The following is a 17,934-nucleotide window of genomic DNA, read 5'->3' on the forward strand; positions in this document are numbered from 1 at the left end:
CCCAGTGTTGGTATTGTAGGTATGTGCCACCACATCCAACCTTTAGGCTCTTTAATTCTCCACATCTCACATGTAGTTAAAATATGAGAACAGTAAAACCACCAGTAATATGCCTTTGTGTGTTAGAATAAGAGATATCACACCCTATTATTTAAGGATCAAGAGATTAATGCAGCCTATACAGAATCAATTAATGGTGATGTAAGAGGCAAATGGGGAAAAGTCAAATCTTCTATTTTGAGAGATCTACCCTTTTTTAAAATTGAGAATCAAATGTCTGAGACTCAAATGGAAGGAAACATAGCATCACCCCTTTTAAAAACACTTGAATTTCTTTCCCACAGACTCCTGGAGAAGTGCACATGATGTGGTTTCATGCTTTAGCTACATAAGGCTGGAGCTAACACTCTATTGGGCCTCTCCGCTTGGCACAGAACAAGGCTAAACCATCCTTAACAAGCTCTGGGTACTTAAATCAAAACACTTACTCTGCTGATGGAGAAGACCATGCCAGGCTTGCCAGAACAGACACCCATGAAACAATGTCGGAACTGCCAATAGAACAGATGTTCACAGATGAAGGTGATGAGGCTGAGAGCCATAGCTGCCCCCAGCATATAGAAGACGCCTGCCATGTTGTCGATGTCCAGCTGGCTGCTCATAACCTCATTCTTCTCATTGTGGCAAATGCCAGTGAGCCAGAGAGCTTCCAGTTCTTCCATCTCCCCTAGAAAAAGGGCAGGGATGGAGACAGATAAAGGGGGGAAAGAAGGAGGAGAGATGAGACAAAGTAGGAAGAAAGTTGAAGGGCATAAAAATATGACAGAAAGAGACAAACACAGAGAGAGAAAATTAATACTTTTTATTAACACCATTACATCTCAACTCACCAATATATCCCTAAGTATTCAGTGAAAATGTAATGAATGAACTATGGGTGACACAACACATGGAACTTCCCTGTGGCTCTCCTTTATCCAGTGTAAATTGGCAGCTCAATGCTGGCTATCATGTGCAATATGCTATGCAAAGAACAAGAGTTTTAATCAGTAACAACGGCTCATAGACAAAGTGGTCAATGGGAGAAAGCAGGGAGCGGGGAGGACTTGAGAGTGGGAATGGATTTTAATTTTTATTGTACATAAATCATTCCAGAATGTGGGAATCCCATACTCAATGAGGAAGGGGTGGGGAAACAGAGACTCATTTAAGGAGAGGCAAGAAAAACAGTTCAAACAGAATGACCCTCAGTAAGAAAGCTTAATAAAACAATTAATGCAAGGATTCTGAGGTTAAACATTCTGTCCTTTATTTTATAGACACTGGGGATAACATAATCAATGGGTAAGAATGTTGGGATTATACAGAGCAGATTAGATTGGGGAAGAAGTTGAAAGAGATTGGAGAAGGGTTGAATCCCTATGGTCTCTCAGAATTACACATCTCTTATAGAGAAAATATGAAAAGCAAAAGAGGAGTAAGCTGAAATGAAACAAGACCACTCTAGTAGAACCTGCTTCTTCTCCACCCTGATTAAGGGAGCATTGATTACATCAGTTCTGTCAGATCTCAATGACTTTTATCTACTATCACTGAAAATTAGTCAGCAGAAATGTAGAAATCTTAGACCAAAATAAATAAATAAATAAATAAATAAATAAATAAATAAATAAATAAATAAATAAATAAATAAAAATCATGTACCCTAGAATGTCACTAATTCCACACACATGAAATTCTAGAAATCTCATGAAGGAAACTGGTCTGTCAATTCAGGTTTGGACAAAAGTTTGAACTTTGTATGGCCCAGTGAAGGCCAAAGTCCTCTCTATTGATGGACTTGGTCATAGAATAAGGATCCATTTGGCTGTGACTATTAGTTATACCAACATGGTTTGTCGAGGTTGCAGCTATAAAACCTCTACTCTTCCTGATGGGACTCCACTCACTTTTATTTCTTTCTTCTTCAATTCAACAATGCTTTTCCTAAGTAGTGCAGCAGCCAGATGCAGCTGGAGTCTGGAAACCTATCTCTGGGATTGTCTCTGATGTCTTTCCCAACAGAAAAGGTCCTACAGCCACAATAAACCCACATGGCTGATGGGCAAGGGGACCATGCAGAGTGAGGCCCATCTGTCTCTGGATTAGCTTGTGTGTGAGGACTGGTGGGAAGAGTCAGTGCTTTGGATAATGAAGTGAAGAGAAATTCAGAAGATAGTAGTTTAATGAACTAAATTTTTTCAGTGTTCAGTCCACCACTGGAAAGACACAGTAAAGCACCTTTTGGTATCTACATTTCCCTCTGCCTCTTCAGCAATAATGATCAAGGCAGAACAGAGTGAAGGATGAGGAAACAGCCACACACTCACTTCTCTGAGAACAGAAAGAGCACTTCCCTACAGCTCTGTTTCGGGCCACTCGTGGAGTGATATCTGAAATGTCTAACTGTAACCTACGCCATCCCTGAGTGGTTTCATTATACCACACAATCTTCAAATGTACACTTGTCACCAACCACTTTAATCTCTTCCTTCATCTTTTACCCCATGCAGGTTAAAGAGGGTCTCCTTGCAATTCATTTATTGAACTCCTAACTTCTGGTAGCTTAGGATGTGGCTTTATTTGGAAATAAGGTCATTGCAAATGTAATTGATCATGGTGAGGTCACACTGGAACACAGTCTCATATGATTGGCTTTAACAAAAATGTGAATTCAGAGAGAGATGAATACAGAATAAAAACATGCACCCAGGTAGAATGAATGTAAAGGTCTGAGTGGTGCTTTCACAGGTCAAGGAATACCAAGTAGAACCAGCAAGGTAACAAAAGTCATGGGACAAGCATAAGGAGGAGTCTCTTTCACCACTTCCAATAAAGACAGCTGTATTGACACCTACAGTGCCCAGAGCTTCAGCACAGTGAATCCTACTGTTTATGTCTTTCCATTCATGTCATTTGTTATGGCAACCCCAGGAATCTAAAAAGTGCTCTTCAATCTTATCACATCCTGTGACAAGCTGTTTTGGATATGCAGAGAAGAGAGGTTGCTATTTCAGAATGGCCATTGGTTGAGACCAAGTGAACACTTCCCCTTTCTTTAACTCACCATCTCCAAATAGCTGCAGAATAGCAAGGTCCACCTGGCGCTTCCACCCAGAATCTTTCTGGATGGCAATGCCATAGCCAGTAGAAGCAAAGACCTTGCCACTGCCAATGGTCACCAGCTTGCAGCCTTCATCTCTTCCGGCCATGTAGTTGAGCACGGCTGCATCATAGATGAAGGCATCGAGCTTCCTGCACAGGAAAGAGACAAACCGACAAATACCAAGGAGGAAATGACACACCAAAACTACCTATGGGGCCATTAGTATGAAGTGCTGGGGTTCCCGAAGCTATGTGGAGGACTGGCTCACAGTGAGGCTCAAGACTATTGTCAGAGCCTAAAGCCTGCATCCCAGGGCGGTGCTCTTGTTGGGACTTCAGGTTGAAAAGAGTTGTTTATTTTTTTCCCCTCCCACTAGGAATGGTAAGAATGTAAGTTGGGCCTGAGGCCAACTCATAAGCTGTGTCTGAAAAGAAGAAAGAGTAAAAAGGAATCAATAAAAATAATAACACAAATAATGAAAAGTAAGCACCACAATGATAACAAATAGCATGGGCAAAGACTTATATAACGTTTTTCATTTCTCAGTTCATTACAGTCCGGAGTGGGGGAAAGTGTAGGTGTACATGTTTCAGGAGATGTATGGCTATTTTGGCAGTCAGAAAGATTTCACTATTCTCTTGTCTCATGAGACTTTGCTTCGAGGGGCCAGAGTGGTGACAGCACAAACGTGTGCCAAAGCAAATGTGCAACACTGCAAGAGAAGGTGACATACAGAAGGACCCAGGTCATTCAAATCCCTAAGGGTACATGCACATCCCGTGAGACACCGGGCTCTGCAAAGAAGGGACATGTAGAAAAGATCCGGGCGGAGAGCAGGAAGGCATGCAACACTGTTTCCAACCAACATTTCCACATGTTAGAGGCAGAGGAAGCAGCTCGGATGAAGCCATGCAAGTAACAGGCCTGAATGGAAGCAGACCATGCAACCCCGCTCCCGCCCGAACATTTACAAGTTAGGGATCTTTGTGCCTCTTCAAGAAAAACAATCTCTTTCTGACATGACAAGCCACAGGACATTTTATAAAATGCATCTTAACAGGTAAAGGTTGGTAGCATGACCAAATACCAACATTCTGGTATAACTCTGGGTGTCCCATGGTTTGGACTATCCAGAGTACTCCTACCCTAACTTCAGATCCCAACTTCTGAAATCTGTTGTGACTTTGTTTACAGCAGTAAGATTGAATCTCACAGTATCTTAAATGTCCACATGTCTGGGTGGTGCTTGGAGACCTTGAGGTGCAAGGGTGACCAGACAAGGTCCACAAGCTGGTAGTCATCATAGAACAAAGGGAAACAGTTATACGATCCATTAGCCTCCAAATCTCAATATTTACAGTGTCCAGTGTTGACCATTTTTCACAACTCTGGCTTTCAAATAAAAGGACAATGTGCCCAGGGAGCTACATGACAGTATGTCGACAGTTTGTGAACAAATACATCCAGGGTACAGAGAAGGGCTATGAGGAATGATAATCAAAGCTGGGATTAATGCTCAATCAGCACATTTTGTTGTTAACTGAAAACGTTTGCACGCTTCCTCTTTTATTTCTCCCTTGTTCATAGACCCCAGAACTGTCTTTTTCACCTCTTAGACTATAGCACATGTGTAACATATGTGAGCTCTCTCCTTGATCCCTCCTTCTGCTTTTTGATCTGTTTCATTTCCACTCCATGGCCACAATCATGCAAGCAGAAAATGGTTTGCAGGATGGTACATAGAAGCAAGTCACAGCATACAAATTTTTGTACAATGGTTGCAATGTTGCTGTCCAATTTAACTTGGAAACAGTCTTTGATTTAATGATTATGGTACCAGTTCAATCTGTGACTAATGGATGTGAGAAACATATCACTCTGAGCTTGGAGGCCATTCTTACCCCGTTTTCAGGGAGAGCAATGCATCATCTACACCCCTTTGGTTGAACTTTCCCATGTAGGCATGCATTTCTGCATAGTTATTGCGGATATTCCTCTCTGTGCTGCCATTGGGCACAGTCCCAAAGCGGAAAGGGGGTGAAAAGTCATTAGGCCTCTGGAACTGGAGAGAGAAAGAAAGAGAGAGAGAGAGATAGGCAGAGACAGAGAAAGGAAGAAATGCTTTAGAAAAATATGAAGAGACATTTAGTCAGCATTAGTGAGTTTATAATGGAAAAGAACCAACTATAATTCACCAAACACATTAGCCCTCACTCAGGAGCAGTAATTGCCTTCTGAAGTGGACTTCAGTTCAACTCAATTTAATACATATTGTTAAGAGATTTCTATTTGTCCAACCCTGAGTTTAATCTCTAACCTGTGGGTTCCTTCTCTGCACACAGCACAATACCAGTGATGATGAGGCTGGAAGTGGTATGATACAGTTCGACTGCGGTAGATTAGTTACCTTTATTTCCAAAAATTGTCTAAAATCTGCACTCAGGCCTCTTAATACACTGTCATTGTACAATTAAGCTCACACAGCATTATGTTCATGAAGATAATGTTTGAATATCAAATATATTTTGCTGAGAAATTTTCCCTTGACCTTCAAAGTACTCAAAATCCCATTGATCCTATACCTGCTATTGGATAACTTGCAAATCCCATGTCACTTTGACTATGTTTCCCTCTTGCTTAAATTCTGAGAGAGTATCTCCAGTGCCTAGCACTAGAATTGAAATTTTTTGGATTCTATTCCTATGACGTCAGTTTTATTCCTAGCTATTACCCTGCAATGAGTTATGTCTTAATGTTGCTTCCAGGGCACATAATTTGACCATTTGTATTTTCACAGCCTCATCGAATCCATCTCTTTAACACAAACTCACCTTTCTCTTCAGGGTAATTCATGTCCTTCATTTCAAAATATAGCTCAAAGCAACTGCTTCTGTGAATTCTTCCTTCTATCAAATTGACCCCAAAGTGATCCATCAGTACTTGTTATTCTGGTTTAGAGGACTATGGTTCATACTATAAATTCAACAATTCCCTAAATGTACTGGCTAAGTACTGAGAACTGGTCTTTGATGTGGCCACAAATAGGTTAAGCTTGAGGTTGAGACAGACATGAAGACCAGCCTTGCCACTTGCTATTTCCTGACTCTGGTCATTAACAGAAATTGTGCAGCATCTCCTCCTCCATAACAAGGAGTTGATGATGTCCAGCTTTCAAGACCACGGCATCCTTAACACAGGGCAAGAGAAGCTGGCACAGCACCTGATACACGGCAGGGCTGCTTGACACCAACCAGGTCACCTGGTTAGAGGGACTTCAACTGAGAACACACCTACAACACATTGTCCTGTAGGCAGGTCTGTAAGGTATTTTCTTGATTAGTGATTGATGTGGGCGGGCCTAGTCCACTGGGGGCAGTGCCACCTTTGCATAGGTGGTCCTGGGCTTTTGTAAAGGAAAACACAAACCTGAAAAAGCCACAGAGAACAAGCCAGGAAGCAACACTCCTCCATGGTTTGGGCTTTAGTTCCTGCCTCCAGGTTCCTGCCATGCTTGAGTCCCTGCCTTGGCTTCGCTCATTCATGGACTGTGATTGGGACTTACATAAGCCAAATAGCCTCTCCTTCTCCATATGGGCCCATGGTCAGAGGCTTCATCACAGCAATAGAAAGCAAACTGAGACACTAGATGCTTGGTCAAGGTCCCATATTGTTTTAAACTCATGTACATTTCAATTTTGTTGGCTGATAAGCAGCAGGCTGTCCAATCTTCTTGTCCTGAAACTATAGCTAAGATGACACAGAATATGGGCACAAAGCTGGACCTTGGCATAGAGGGGACAGTGAAGATGTTTTAAGTGCTCTTGGTTTCAATACTGTACCTGTTACCCCGGAGACGTATTTGTAAACCTAGCCCATCCCTGAGGGACCACTAAGCTTTTTGAATGGTCTAGGTTCAGTGGCCATTCTTATCCTTCTCAGAATGCGAGGGCTTCCTGGGCCATAGATTCTCCTAGCACAAGGCGCCATTGCAGCCACTCCAGCTACTCAGCGTTGGCCATAGTTAGGAGTCAGAGACTCATGCTGTGGTGGTGGGATGTTTGAGTGCCTCAAAAGACCAGACAGCCCAACTGGAAAACTTCCCTTTTGTGATCACCATGATTTATACCATTAATAGCCTTTGTTTATTTTTGATAAAGGTTACAATTTTAAGTGAATAAAGATAGTAGAAGATCAGAGACTTTAGAGTCGAGTTGTTTGCTCAAAGCTAACTAGCTTAAGCCTTTCATTGGACAAAAGATGAAACAGGGAACAATGAGGGTAATTTTCTCAGTAGCACCCAGTGGCAGTGGTGGCCAAGATCATCAGTGTTACCCAGGCCTAATTAAGAATGACTCCTCACTGTGCCCCGCAGATAGTGAGCTTACAGTAAACAAGACTGTGCTTTAATAAAAGAGACAGATACCAGAATGCTTCACACATTACTGTCAAATAGAACTCCCCACAAATCTGAAGAAAACCATCCCCCAATCCAGAGCAGACTGGAGAGCACAGGAGACAGCAGCCAGTGTAGTCAGCTACAACCCCCTCACCTGTAAATCCGCGCTTTGCTCAGACAACGACAATAGATACAAACACTGACTGAGAGACCGCTCCCCAACAGTGTCTAAAGTATTAGTGAATATTGGAACTACAGCCAATTCAGATCTAATATGAATTATTATCATTGAGGTATTTTTTTTAAAAAAAAAACAACGTATGCAGGGTACACACAACCTTTGATGAACTAAATGGATCCTCTGCCCAATGTTCCTACTTCCTGAGGAATCACAAAGCTAAGATGTTTCTAACTTTGTAACATGATCTTTTCATGTGAAATGATCTTTAAGTTTTCTATGTTATTTTATAATCACATCCATAGCTAAATAAAACATAAAAAATGAAGACCTAGAGTAGCAAACACCATTTTCAAGGAGAAGAGAAAGCAACACGGAAGGATTTGAAGACACACTGAAGGTGCTGTTACCGCATTGGTGTGAAGATGATGAAGGGGAAGGCTGACAGAAGAGAGTAGCTATCAAGAGACACACACAGACACAGCGCGAAGGCAGCTCAGTGGAGATAAGTGAGCTCTCAACAAATGGTGTGAAGATAATTAGATGTTCCTGTACAAAACAAACCTTATTCCTCACCTCACAAGATCAATAGCAATTACCTAGAAGTTGTAAAAATTTTCAAGAGAAAATATATGAGAACATTTTTGTAACCTAGGATTAGACGAAGACTATATATCACATGTACAACCCACCAACAGAGGAAGTAAAGATAAATGAAAGTTCATCAAGATTCAGAACTTCTCTTTAAAAGATGCAGTTGTGATCATGAAAAGATAAGCCACCAACTGGGATGAAGAATCTGAAAATGAATTAAAGCTATTTAAAAAACAAATTAGATAATAGCAGCACAAGACTTACATCATTTAGGCATCTTCCATGAGCACATAACCAGAGAAACAACCTAGACTACAATGGGAAGGATGGGAGGGGGTTGTCCTTTGGACAGAATTTAGCTTGGAGGCAATTTGGATTTAAATTCAGTCATTGTTCATGCCTATTATAGGAACAGGAACACAGGTAAATTCCTTAATCTGGCAACATTCCATTTTTTTTCCTGGAAATATTTTTTTAATAACTAAGGTAATACATAGGAAAGCACTTAATAATGTATGAAACTCAAAACTATTAGCTGCTTCTGTGGCGATGAAGTTCCAATATCTAAAATTGCCTTGTATGAGGCAGTGTTTGGGCAGACTGATAAGTCTTTTTCTCTAATCTGTCCCTTCAACTAGGCCAGTCCGGGGCCATCAGGGAAGACACAGGCTCAGAATCAGCCAGAGCAGATGTAGAAGTAAGCTTGCCTTCTCCTGTGAAAATTCTTATTCGGCTTGATAGTAGGTTTAAATAAAGCAGCTCTTTAAAACCTGTCATTGGACATTGAACTTAACTAAAATTCACATTTATAGGAAACAGTATGCTTAAGGAGACCCATGGGGAAGAAAAAAAAGGAGAACTCCCAAATGCCTTGATGTTTCAATAAATGCCCTTGTAATAAAACTCACCCCAAGATGCAGAGCCCTGTGGTTTAACCTCCATGACAATGATGGTCTCTGGGGTATAAAGGAGGAATAAATATGTCTACTGTGAAGAATCTAAATCAGAAGAGGGAGGACCTTGACAAATAATTTAAAAAATTCTAACATCAATAACAATTAGATTTTAAAACACTGTCTGATTTTAAGATAGTGAATTAAAAAAACACCACCACAACAAAACAACCCAGCATTCCTTGCTATTCACTTTTGTCACTGTAAGGCTTCTTTCAATTCAGTCTTCGAGGCTCCACCCAGTTTGGCATAACAGTAAAGACGGGGAGGAGCCTCAGGCCTCAGGCCCATTTCACAGATGAAGATGAGATGTCAAGGATATTGCTCAAAGCTGTGTGAAGGAGAAGGACAAGCTGAGATTTTCCACAGCCAGCTGGGATCAGCCGAGTCATTTTGCCTTGGCTTCCTGGGAAGCGAGGCCACATGCTGTAAGTGAGTGGGGTCACCTGGGAGGCTACCCTTCCCTTTTTGGTGTCACAGTTGCTTGCTCCCACCCTCTCCACCGGATCCAAGGCTTGCTCCTGGCAGTCACTGATGCTCACACCACAAAAGGTAGCACCAAGGCACAATGTTAGAATCGTGATCTCTCTGGCTCCTCCAGGAGAGCAGTGAATCGGGATGCAGCACCCTGAGCCTTTCACATCAGCATCTCAGCCTCTGTCTTACCGACTTTTAAGTGAGTTTGTGTCAGCAGTCAGTCAGGCAAGGGGAAAGATGCCTGAGGACCAGGAGCAAAGGTCCTCACTCGCACCCCAAATGATCAGTCTGTGGGTCCCTGGGGCTGTTTGTCTGCCACCAGCCCACCAAGGAGCTTCTCGCAGAGCTTGTGGCAATGAAAAGGAAAGAGGAACAAGGGGAGTGGGTCCAGTCTAGTCCAGTTTTTTTTTCTTACAGTCAAATAAATATGAAATTTGATTTTCCAAAGTTCAGGACTCTGTTAATCCATTAATAATAGCCACATTCATTTAACACCTATGTATGTGCTGGGAATTACCACATCATCTTCTTTATATATGATAATTAGAATACATCCATTCATTTGGCAAATATTTACCAAGCCTCTATTAGTGGAGAGGACTATGTTAAGCTATGAAAAAAAGACAGAAAACATCAGGCCCTATTTCCAGGAGCTAACCTCCCAGGAGAGTCAGAAATATAAGTGTTCATCCAAGTGTTTGTTTATTCTGCCATTCACTTCTTTTTGCACACACTCTTCCATTTATATTTGTATTCAGGAAGTATTTATTCTGCGTAGACAAGGTTCTAGGTGCACAGGATATGGCAGTGCCAAATAAGATCGAGAAGCTCATGTCAAGGAAGAGTGGTAAGTAAACGTATGCAAACATACATCAGTACATATGTGTGTGTTCATATCAACATGCACACACATGTGCATGCATGTATTTTAAATATGTGGTAAGCTAAAGTTAGCCACACGTATTTTGCCATTCACATCATATCCCTATGTTCCCTCTCTTTGATTCTAGGCTGTGGTGGTTTGAAGGAAAGTTCTACTAGGAGGTGTGGCCTTGCTGGAGTAGGCGTGGTCTTGTTGCGGAAGTGTGTCACCGTGGGGGTGGGCTTTGAGGCTTCCTATGCTCAAGCTTTGCTCATTTTGACACTGAGACCACTTCCTGTTGCCTGCGAGATGTAGGACCCTCAGCTCCAGCACCATGTCTGCCAGTACTCTACCATGTTCTGCCGTGATGATAATGGACTGGACCTCTGAACCGTAAGTGAGACAGCCACAATGTTTTCCTTTATAAGAGTTGCCGTGGTCATGGTGTCTTTTCACAGCAATAAGACTCTAACTAAGACACACATTGACCAGGTGACTTGATGCAGAAAAGTCCAGAGGTACTACCCTGAGACTTCTGAGATCAGGAAATAGAAACCCTAACTAAGACATATAGTGACCAGGTGACTTGATGCAGCGAAGTCCAGAGGTACTGCCCTGAGACCTCTGAGATCAGGAAGTAAGTATGCTTCTTTGTAGCTTCTTCACTGGCCTCTTGAACCTCTTTTCAAGGGAACATTTTAGTATATAAGGAGTCCAACATACCTAGTCTTGGACCAAGGCCTAGTCCCAGTCCTGAGGCTACCAAACTGGAGACAGTTATCTGTGGGAGCTCCTGACTACCCTCTGATGGACTCTCTGCTCTACCCATTCCAGCCAGCACATCAGAGATATCAATAAAGCCATTCTGGACCTTCAAGCCCAGCCAGGTTCAGCTTAGCCTCTGGATGAAGATCAGGGGACTTGATCCATGCCACATAAGTAGAAGACACACTCAGCCAGCTTTACCCAGATATCTGATCCACAAGACAGTACAATACAGCGGAGCAGTTCTTGCTTTGAGGTGCTAAGCACTAGGGTAGCATCACCACAATGAGTTACTGGTTTCAGACAGTGAAAATAAAGTGTTCCATAACAAAAGAAACCAGGTAATGATACAGACTGACTTTGACTGGCAGTCATCAAAAGGCCTCTCTGAGAAGGTAGTGTTCGAACTGAGACTGGAAAAAGAAGGACTGGGTTTCCAAAGAACATGCGGGACATACAAGAGGCCCAGGAACTGGCCAAGAGAAAGGCCCGGACTGGTGAGTCAGGGTAAGGCACGAAGTGATGGAGGCTTCAGAGAAGCTAGGCCTTGTGGGAACACACAGCAAAGGGCAGCTCCAAGGGTGACACACAGGAGCTTTTTACTTGGCCAGAAGAAGCAAAGCCCTGTCTAGACAAAATGAGCTACTCAAAGACCCAGTGCAGACATACTAGCCACTCTCATTCAGTACCTACAGAGCGAGAAAGCTCAGGCACTATCACTGATCATGAGTATCCTTTCCTTTGCTAGAGCCTCATGGATAAGGCAGAAGGCTGATACAGACAAAGAGGGAAGCATGGCCCGGCTCTCAAAGGGAGCTGACATCTATGCACTAGAGATCTCACGCCAAGGCAGTGGTTATCAACCTGGGGGTCACAACCCCTTTGGGGGGCTGAACAACCCTTTCACAGGGTGGCTTAAGATAATCAGAAAGTGCAGACATTTATACTATGATTCATAACAGTAGCAAAATTACAGTCATGAAGTAACAATGAACATAATTTTATGGTTGGGGGTCACCACAACATGAGGAACTGTATTAAAGGGTCACGGCGTTTGGAAGGTTGAGAACCACTGCACTAAGAGATGCTAAACAGGGGGGCCTCTCCCCTAGTTCATGCCCCAGCTCTGACACGTGATAGCTGTGAGTGCTTGCACACCTCATGTAACTTCTCTGTGCCCGTGCCCCACTTCCCAAACTGGTAGAGTGTGTCTATGCACCAAGTGCGAATGAACATTCAGCTAGCTCTCCCGAGTGAGCCGTGTTGTAGGACAGCACCTGCCTGGCACATGCAAAGCATGCTGAATTAGCTGTTATTGTTAACATGGTTCCTGCTATCATTATCATCACGCCCATTGTCATCGGAGGCAACTGGAGGATTCTGTCAGGATGACAGAACCAGGCCTTTGTGTTAGAGAGAGTCCTCTGGAGCCAACACACTCCACCAGGCCAGGAGGAACAAACCGAGGAGCAGGAGCTGGAGAGGATCTGAGCTCTGAGGGGAGTGTGGGCAAGGCACACAGGAAGAGGCTGGGGATGAGAACAATGTGAGGCATTGGGGATGTTTTGTTGTGGATTGAATGAGGATGTCCCCCATGGGTTCCTGCATTTGAATACTTAGTCCTCAGTGCTTTGGGGTGGTTGAGTCCCTGTGGCCTGCCTGAAGTATGTCACTGAGGGTAGGTTCAGAGGTAAAATCCACCTGCCTCTGCAGTTCCCTCCCTCTCTGCCTTGCGCTTGTGGTTCAAGTGTAAGCTCTCGGCATCCTGCTCCAATTTCCATGCCTGCCTGCTTCCTCTGCCTTGCTATTATGCACTCTAACCCTCTGGAACCGTAAGCCAAAATGAACTTTTTCTTCTCTAAGTTGCCTTGGTCATGGTGTTTTATCACAGCAACAGAAATGTTACACTCTCCCCATGACCATGAAGGATGTTGCCTGCACCCCATCTAACATGGGAGACCCCGGAGGTGCTGTGGCCATAAAAATTCCAAATGAGAACAGCTGCCACCAGGCCAGGATTCGCGAAAGGCTTCCTGAAGCAGGTAGACTGAAGCCGCAAAGATGGAAGTGGAGTTTGGGATGGTAGGGGTGGGGCGGGGCGGGGCGGGGACGGGATGCTGTTTCCACACTCCCCTCTAACCTGGCTAGTTTCTTAATGTGAGAGTGAAAACTCATTTGTGAAGTGTTGGAGGCCACCGGAAAGACAAAGGACTGAAAACAACAAATGACGCCCCATATCTCCTCAGTGCAGATGGCCTCTGGTGTCCAGGCTGCTGTTCTCACCTAGACCTCTAGCTCAGTGACCTGTCGCCTGTCCTTAGGAGGTTAACTGGAGATGAACCGCAGTTAGTTCTGGTGAGTGATGCCACACAGGGAGAGTGCTTCTATTGCAATGGAGGGGTTGAGAAAGTGCCTTTCAGTGTGAAGAGCAGCCTGGAAACGGCTCTTCTCCTTCAGTCTGTCCCATCAGCACATGCAGGTTAGAACAAACCAGAGCTGTGACCTTGCAGAGCTGCAGGCTGGACACTCTGCGCAAGGCTATCCTGCTTGCGATGAGGGACCTGGGGGCTTTTGTCTTCAGCGCGTGAAGATCCCACACATAAATAATTCATCCCTTTACTTCTGATTCTACATTTGAATAACAAAGAGAATCAATGCCCAAATGCCACTCAGCCCTTCTAGGCCCTCAGGAGAAAAGATGGGTGGGTTCTGCCTGCAGTGTGTATACTGATACAAATTCTACAGTGACCCTCTTTATCTCTCCTGAACTCTCCTCTTCCCATTCCTATTTATCGTCATTACCCTCCACCTTCACAGTACTTCCAAACTATTGACTTTGGGTATCATTATCATCACTGATGTCTTAGTGAGGGTTTCTACTGATGCAACAAAACACCATGACCAAAAAGCAAATTGAGGAGAAGAGGGTTTCTTTGGCTTACCCTACCACATCACTGTTCATCACTGAAGGAAGTCAGGACAGGAACTCAAGTAGGACATGATCCTGGAGGCAGGACCTGATGCAGAAGCCATTGAGGGGTGCTGCTTACTGGCTTCCTTCCCCTGGCTTGCTCAGCCTGCCATCTTACAGAATCGGGGACCACCACCCCAGGGATGGCACCACCCACAATGGGCTGGGCCCTCCCCTATTGATCACTAATTAAGAAAATGCCTTACAGCTGGATCCCATGGAGGCATTTCCTCAACTACGGCTTCTTCCTCTCTGATAACTCCAGCTTATGTCAAGTTGACACAAAACTAGCCAGTACAATTGATGAACATGTCAATGAATTTTAACCATACAGATCTTGTCACCAGTACTGTTAAGATACAATACAATTCCATTACCTGAAAAGCTCCCTCATGATATTCCTATATAGACCTCCCCAGTCCCTGACACACAATGACCTGCTCTCTATTCCCATAGAATGGAGACTTTGGACTTTTACAGTGAGACAACAACTATCATTCTTCATTACCCAGGAGTATTAATGCAAATGACCACACTGCTTACTCCTGTGTCTTCCCATTAACCATAGACATCTACATAGCAAGACTCCATTTCAAGAACCAGGGTGGGGGAACCCACAACCCCCCCCCAAATTAAAGAAAGAGGGTCTAGATGACAACACAGTAAACTTGGGAAAGATGGGACAAGTACATGGTCTATAGACAGTTGAATTCTAAAACGCTAAGTGTATGTATTACTTCAGGGATCAAAGACCTATGTTCAAATTTGAATTCTTCTATCTTGAAATGTGAGTTTCAGAGAGGTCCCTCAAGACCCCACCCATGGGTCAACCTGGCTGTGGAGATGGTGCTGGATGGTGCAGTCAGATTCCTCACCATCCTGAAAGTGACAATATGGAATGGAGGTAGGAGAAACAAAAGATTATTTGATGCTTTAGAGAGAGACCAGTAGGTAAAATGCCTGATGTGCAAGCACAAAGATCCAAGTTCTGATCCCCAGAATCCATGTGAAAACCTGGGGTGGTGGTGAGGGGCTCCTGTGCTGGGGGCAGGGGTGAGCAGAGATAGGCATTATCCCTGAAGCTCATTGCTGAGCCAGACTAGCCGAGTCCTTGAGCTTCATGTTAATGGGAGTTCCTGTCTCAAAAAAATCAAAGCAGTCAGCAATGGAACAAACACAGCCCATATCAACTTCAGGGCCTCAACACATACATGCACCCATGTGCATGTACACCCACACGAACACATGTGCACACACAAAGCAAGTTTTACATTTTATTATAAAGCGTTCATTGCAGAAAATATAGTTCAAATCTACTCAAAGATGGTGACTAAATCACTACAACAGCCCATACAGAATGCAGCAAGAAGACACAGATGCATAATTAAAAGTGACAGCATGAGCGCAGTTCTGTTCCTGGGGCTTGGGTGAGCCCAACCACGTTTTGCTGCTACCGTATTGTAGCACTCAGTGAACACTGGGCACTCCATTGTTCTTCTTCTCTTTACCCATGTGACGCACACACATGCACACACGCCTTGCACATGTATCCCTGTACTTGAATGTGACAAGGCTGGTGAACTGGCCCTTCTGCCTGCCCCTGGCCACACCATCATTCTAGAAGCCTCCTTCAGAGTTCTGCATGCTGTGCTGCTGGGGTGGAAGAGCTCTGCCTCTCTGAGATCAGTGCCACCCAAAAGGTTCCAGAAGGAGGTAGAAGGGACTGGAATTCTCTTTCTTTCTATCATCATTCTTCTACTGGGGTTTATAGGAAACAAAATCCCAGCTCTTCAGGTTTCTAGAGATTAGTTAATTGCCAGGTTTCTTCACAACAAGGACCTTGATGCAACAAAGCAATGATTTATTTTAAATTTGATAAATATTTAGATAAATAAGCCTTAATATGTGATTTCTTGGATTATTTCATAAAACCAAAGAATGGCAGCGTAGTGCCCAGTAGCCAGCTTGGTCCCTCAGCTAGGAAAGCCAGGTGAAAGGGTTTGTTCCTGTACTAACCATTGACAATTATATTGACTATGTCTTCACCTGTTCCCTGAGGTTTAGGTATTTGGCATATTCTTGTGGTTTGCCATAAAATACCATCATTGATGTACATGAGGTGGGCATAGCCACAAGTATGCGTCTGAGCTCTGACGTAGAACAATGCAACGGGGATGAGCTCTACACTACAGCTTAGCTTGGAATAATGACAGTTCAGTGCCAGCAACAGCTAACACTTCTCCAAGTACACATTATGTGCTCCACAACTTGTATGTAGCAAGCCATTAATCCTCTCTTTAATCCCATGAGGTAAGCATTCTTATTCCTACTTAATGGGTAAGGCCACTAATGTTCTGATAGATAATTTGGGTCAACCCTTATAGCTAGGTGGGAGCAGAGAAAGAATTAAAACAGTCACCACACATAACTGTAAGCCACACCACACCACCCCACGCAGACAGAATACAGGCTCAGAAAACAGGCTGTCTGAAGAACCCAAAGAACAGATGTGCATACCAACTTCGCAATGGGAAGTAGGGAAAGGAAGGTTGATAAAAGCTTAGAGCATACAGGGAATGTCATAATGGGGGTGGAGCTGGGGTGGAGTAACCCTTACACACTTGCCATAACTGACTATTGGCTTGTGGAGGACATCAGAGCAAGTAGGTTATCATGAGCAAGGACATCAACGCTCATGAGTACAGTGTGAACCCTGAAGGTGGGAGGAAAGCCTGCGTGTGTAAACATGGTACATGAAGGTTGGAAGCCATAGCTTGAGCACACTGACTGACAAGCCAGGGGAGGACATGGGATTTGAATGAATTAGGACTCGGCATGAGTGTACAGCTAGGATAACAGAGGGACACATAAGAAACGTCTACTAGGAACTGCTGAGAATGTGGACTGTGATATCATATGGGAAGAGAAATGAAAAGGGCACGAGAATGGAAACATGTTCAGAGTGAGGGAGGTGAGGAAGTCCGAACTGACCTCTTGTCCTGGCCCTCCAATGCCCAGGTTTCTCTCCTGACTGCCTAGTAGTTGCCAGAACATACCAGGAGGTTCCTGCCCATGCATTCTCAAGAAAGTCCTGGGTAACTCAGATAGTGTCCCCCATTTGTACCAGCCCAGACTCTCAGGCCTCCCCTGACCTGCTGAGGGAGAACTGAGACTCCCCTGCAATGGCTTCCTCTGCTTTGGTTTTTCTCTCTGTGCAGTTGAGACCTGCTAACACTGTACATCATTCGCTTTTCTTTTTACTTTGCCCTCCTTCCCCTTACATTGTGATGTTTGACTGTTGTTCTTACTGTTTAAATTCCAGTGCCTAGAACAGTCCTTGACCCTAAACAGTGTCTCCATGTGCATGATCTAATAAGTGAATGAATTGAATCCTGTGTATTAGGCCTCAAATTCCACTGAAAGTACTTGCTGGTTAATGCAGAATCATGCAGCATGGCCGTGTGTGATGTTGCTCAGATGTCGTGCTGGGCTGTCATCCCCAGGGATGAGGAGTTAATTTGTCTTCATGTCAGCTGAGGACATCTTTCTTGGCACCTTCTTCATTTTCCTTCAAAAACTGTATCAGAGCTGAG

The 17,934-nt window shown here is 43.8% G+C and overlaps 1 protein-coding gene across 1 annotated transcript in view; it reads right to left on the minus strand.

Annotated features, from left to right (window-relative positions):
* Grin2b (glutamate ionotropic receptor NMDA type subunit 2B) overlaps positions 1-17,934 on the minus strand; it is a 668,532-nt gene that overhangs the window by 6,092 nt on the left and 644,506 nt on the right. Inside the window, exons 24-26 of the mRNA XM_076568099.1 lie at positions 5,047-5,207; positions 3,107-3,294; positions 489-727 (exon numbers count right to left, since the gene is read on the minus strand). Of these exons, the coding sequence (XP_076424214.1) occupies positions 489-727; positions 3,107-3,294; positions 5,047-5,207 (588 nt within the window). The remainder of the gene's footprint in view (positions 1-488; positions 728-3,106; positions 3,295-5,046; positions 5,208-17,934) is intronic.

The sequence above is a fragment of the Peromyscus maniculatus genome, chromosome 3 (assembly GCF_049852395.1).
Source record: "Peromyscus maniculatus bairdii isolate BWxNUB_F1_BW_parent chromosome 3, HU_Pman_BW_mat_3.1, whole genome shotgun sequence".
In the NCBI taxonomy this organism is placed as follows: domain Eukaryota; kingdom Metazoa; phylum Chordata; class Mammalia; order Rodentia; family Cricetidae; genus Peromyscus; species Peromyscus maniculatus.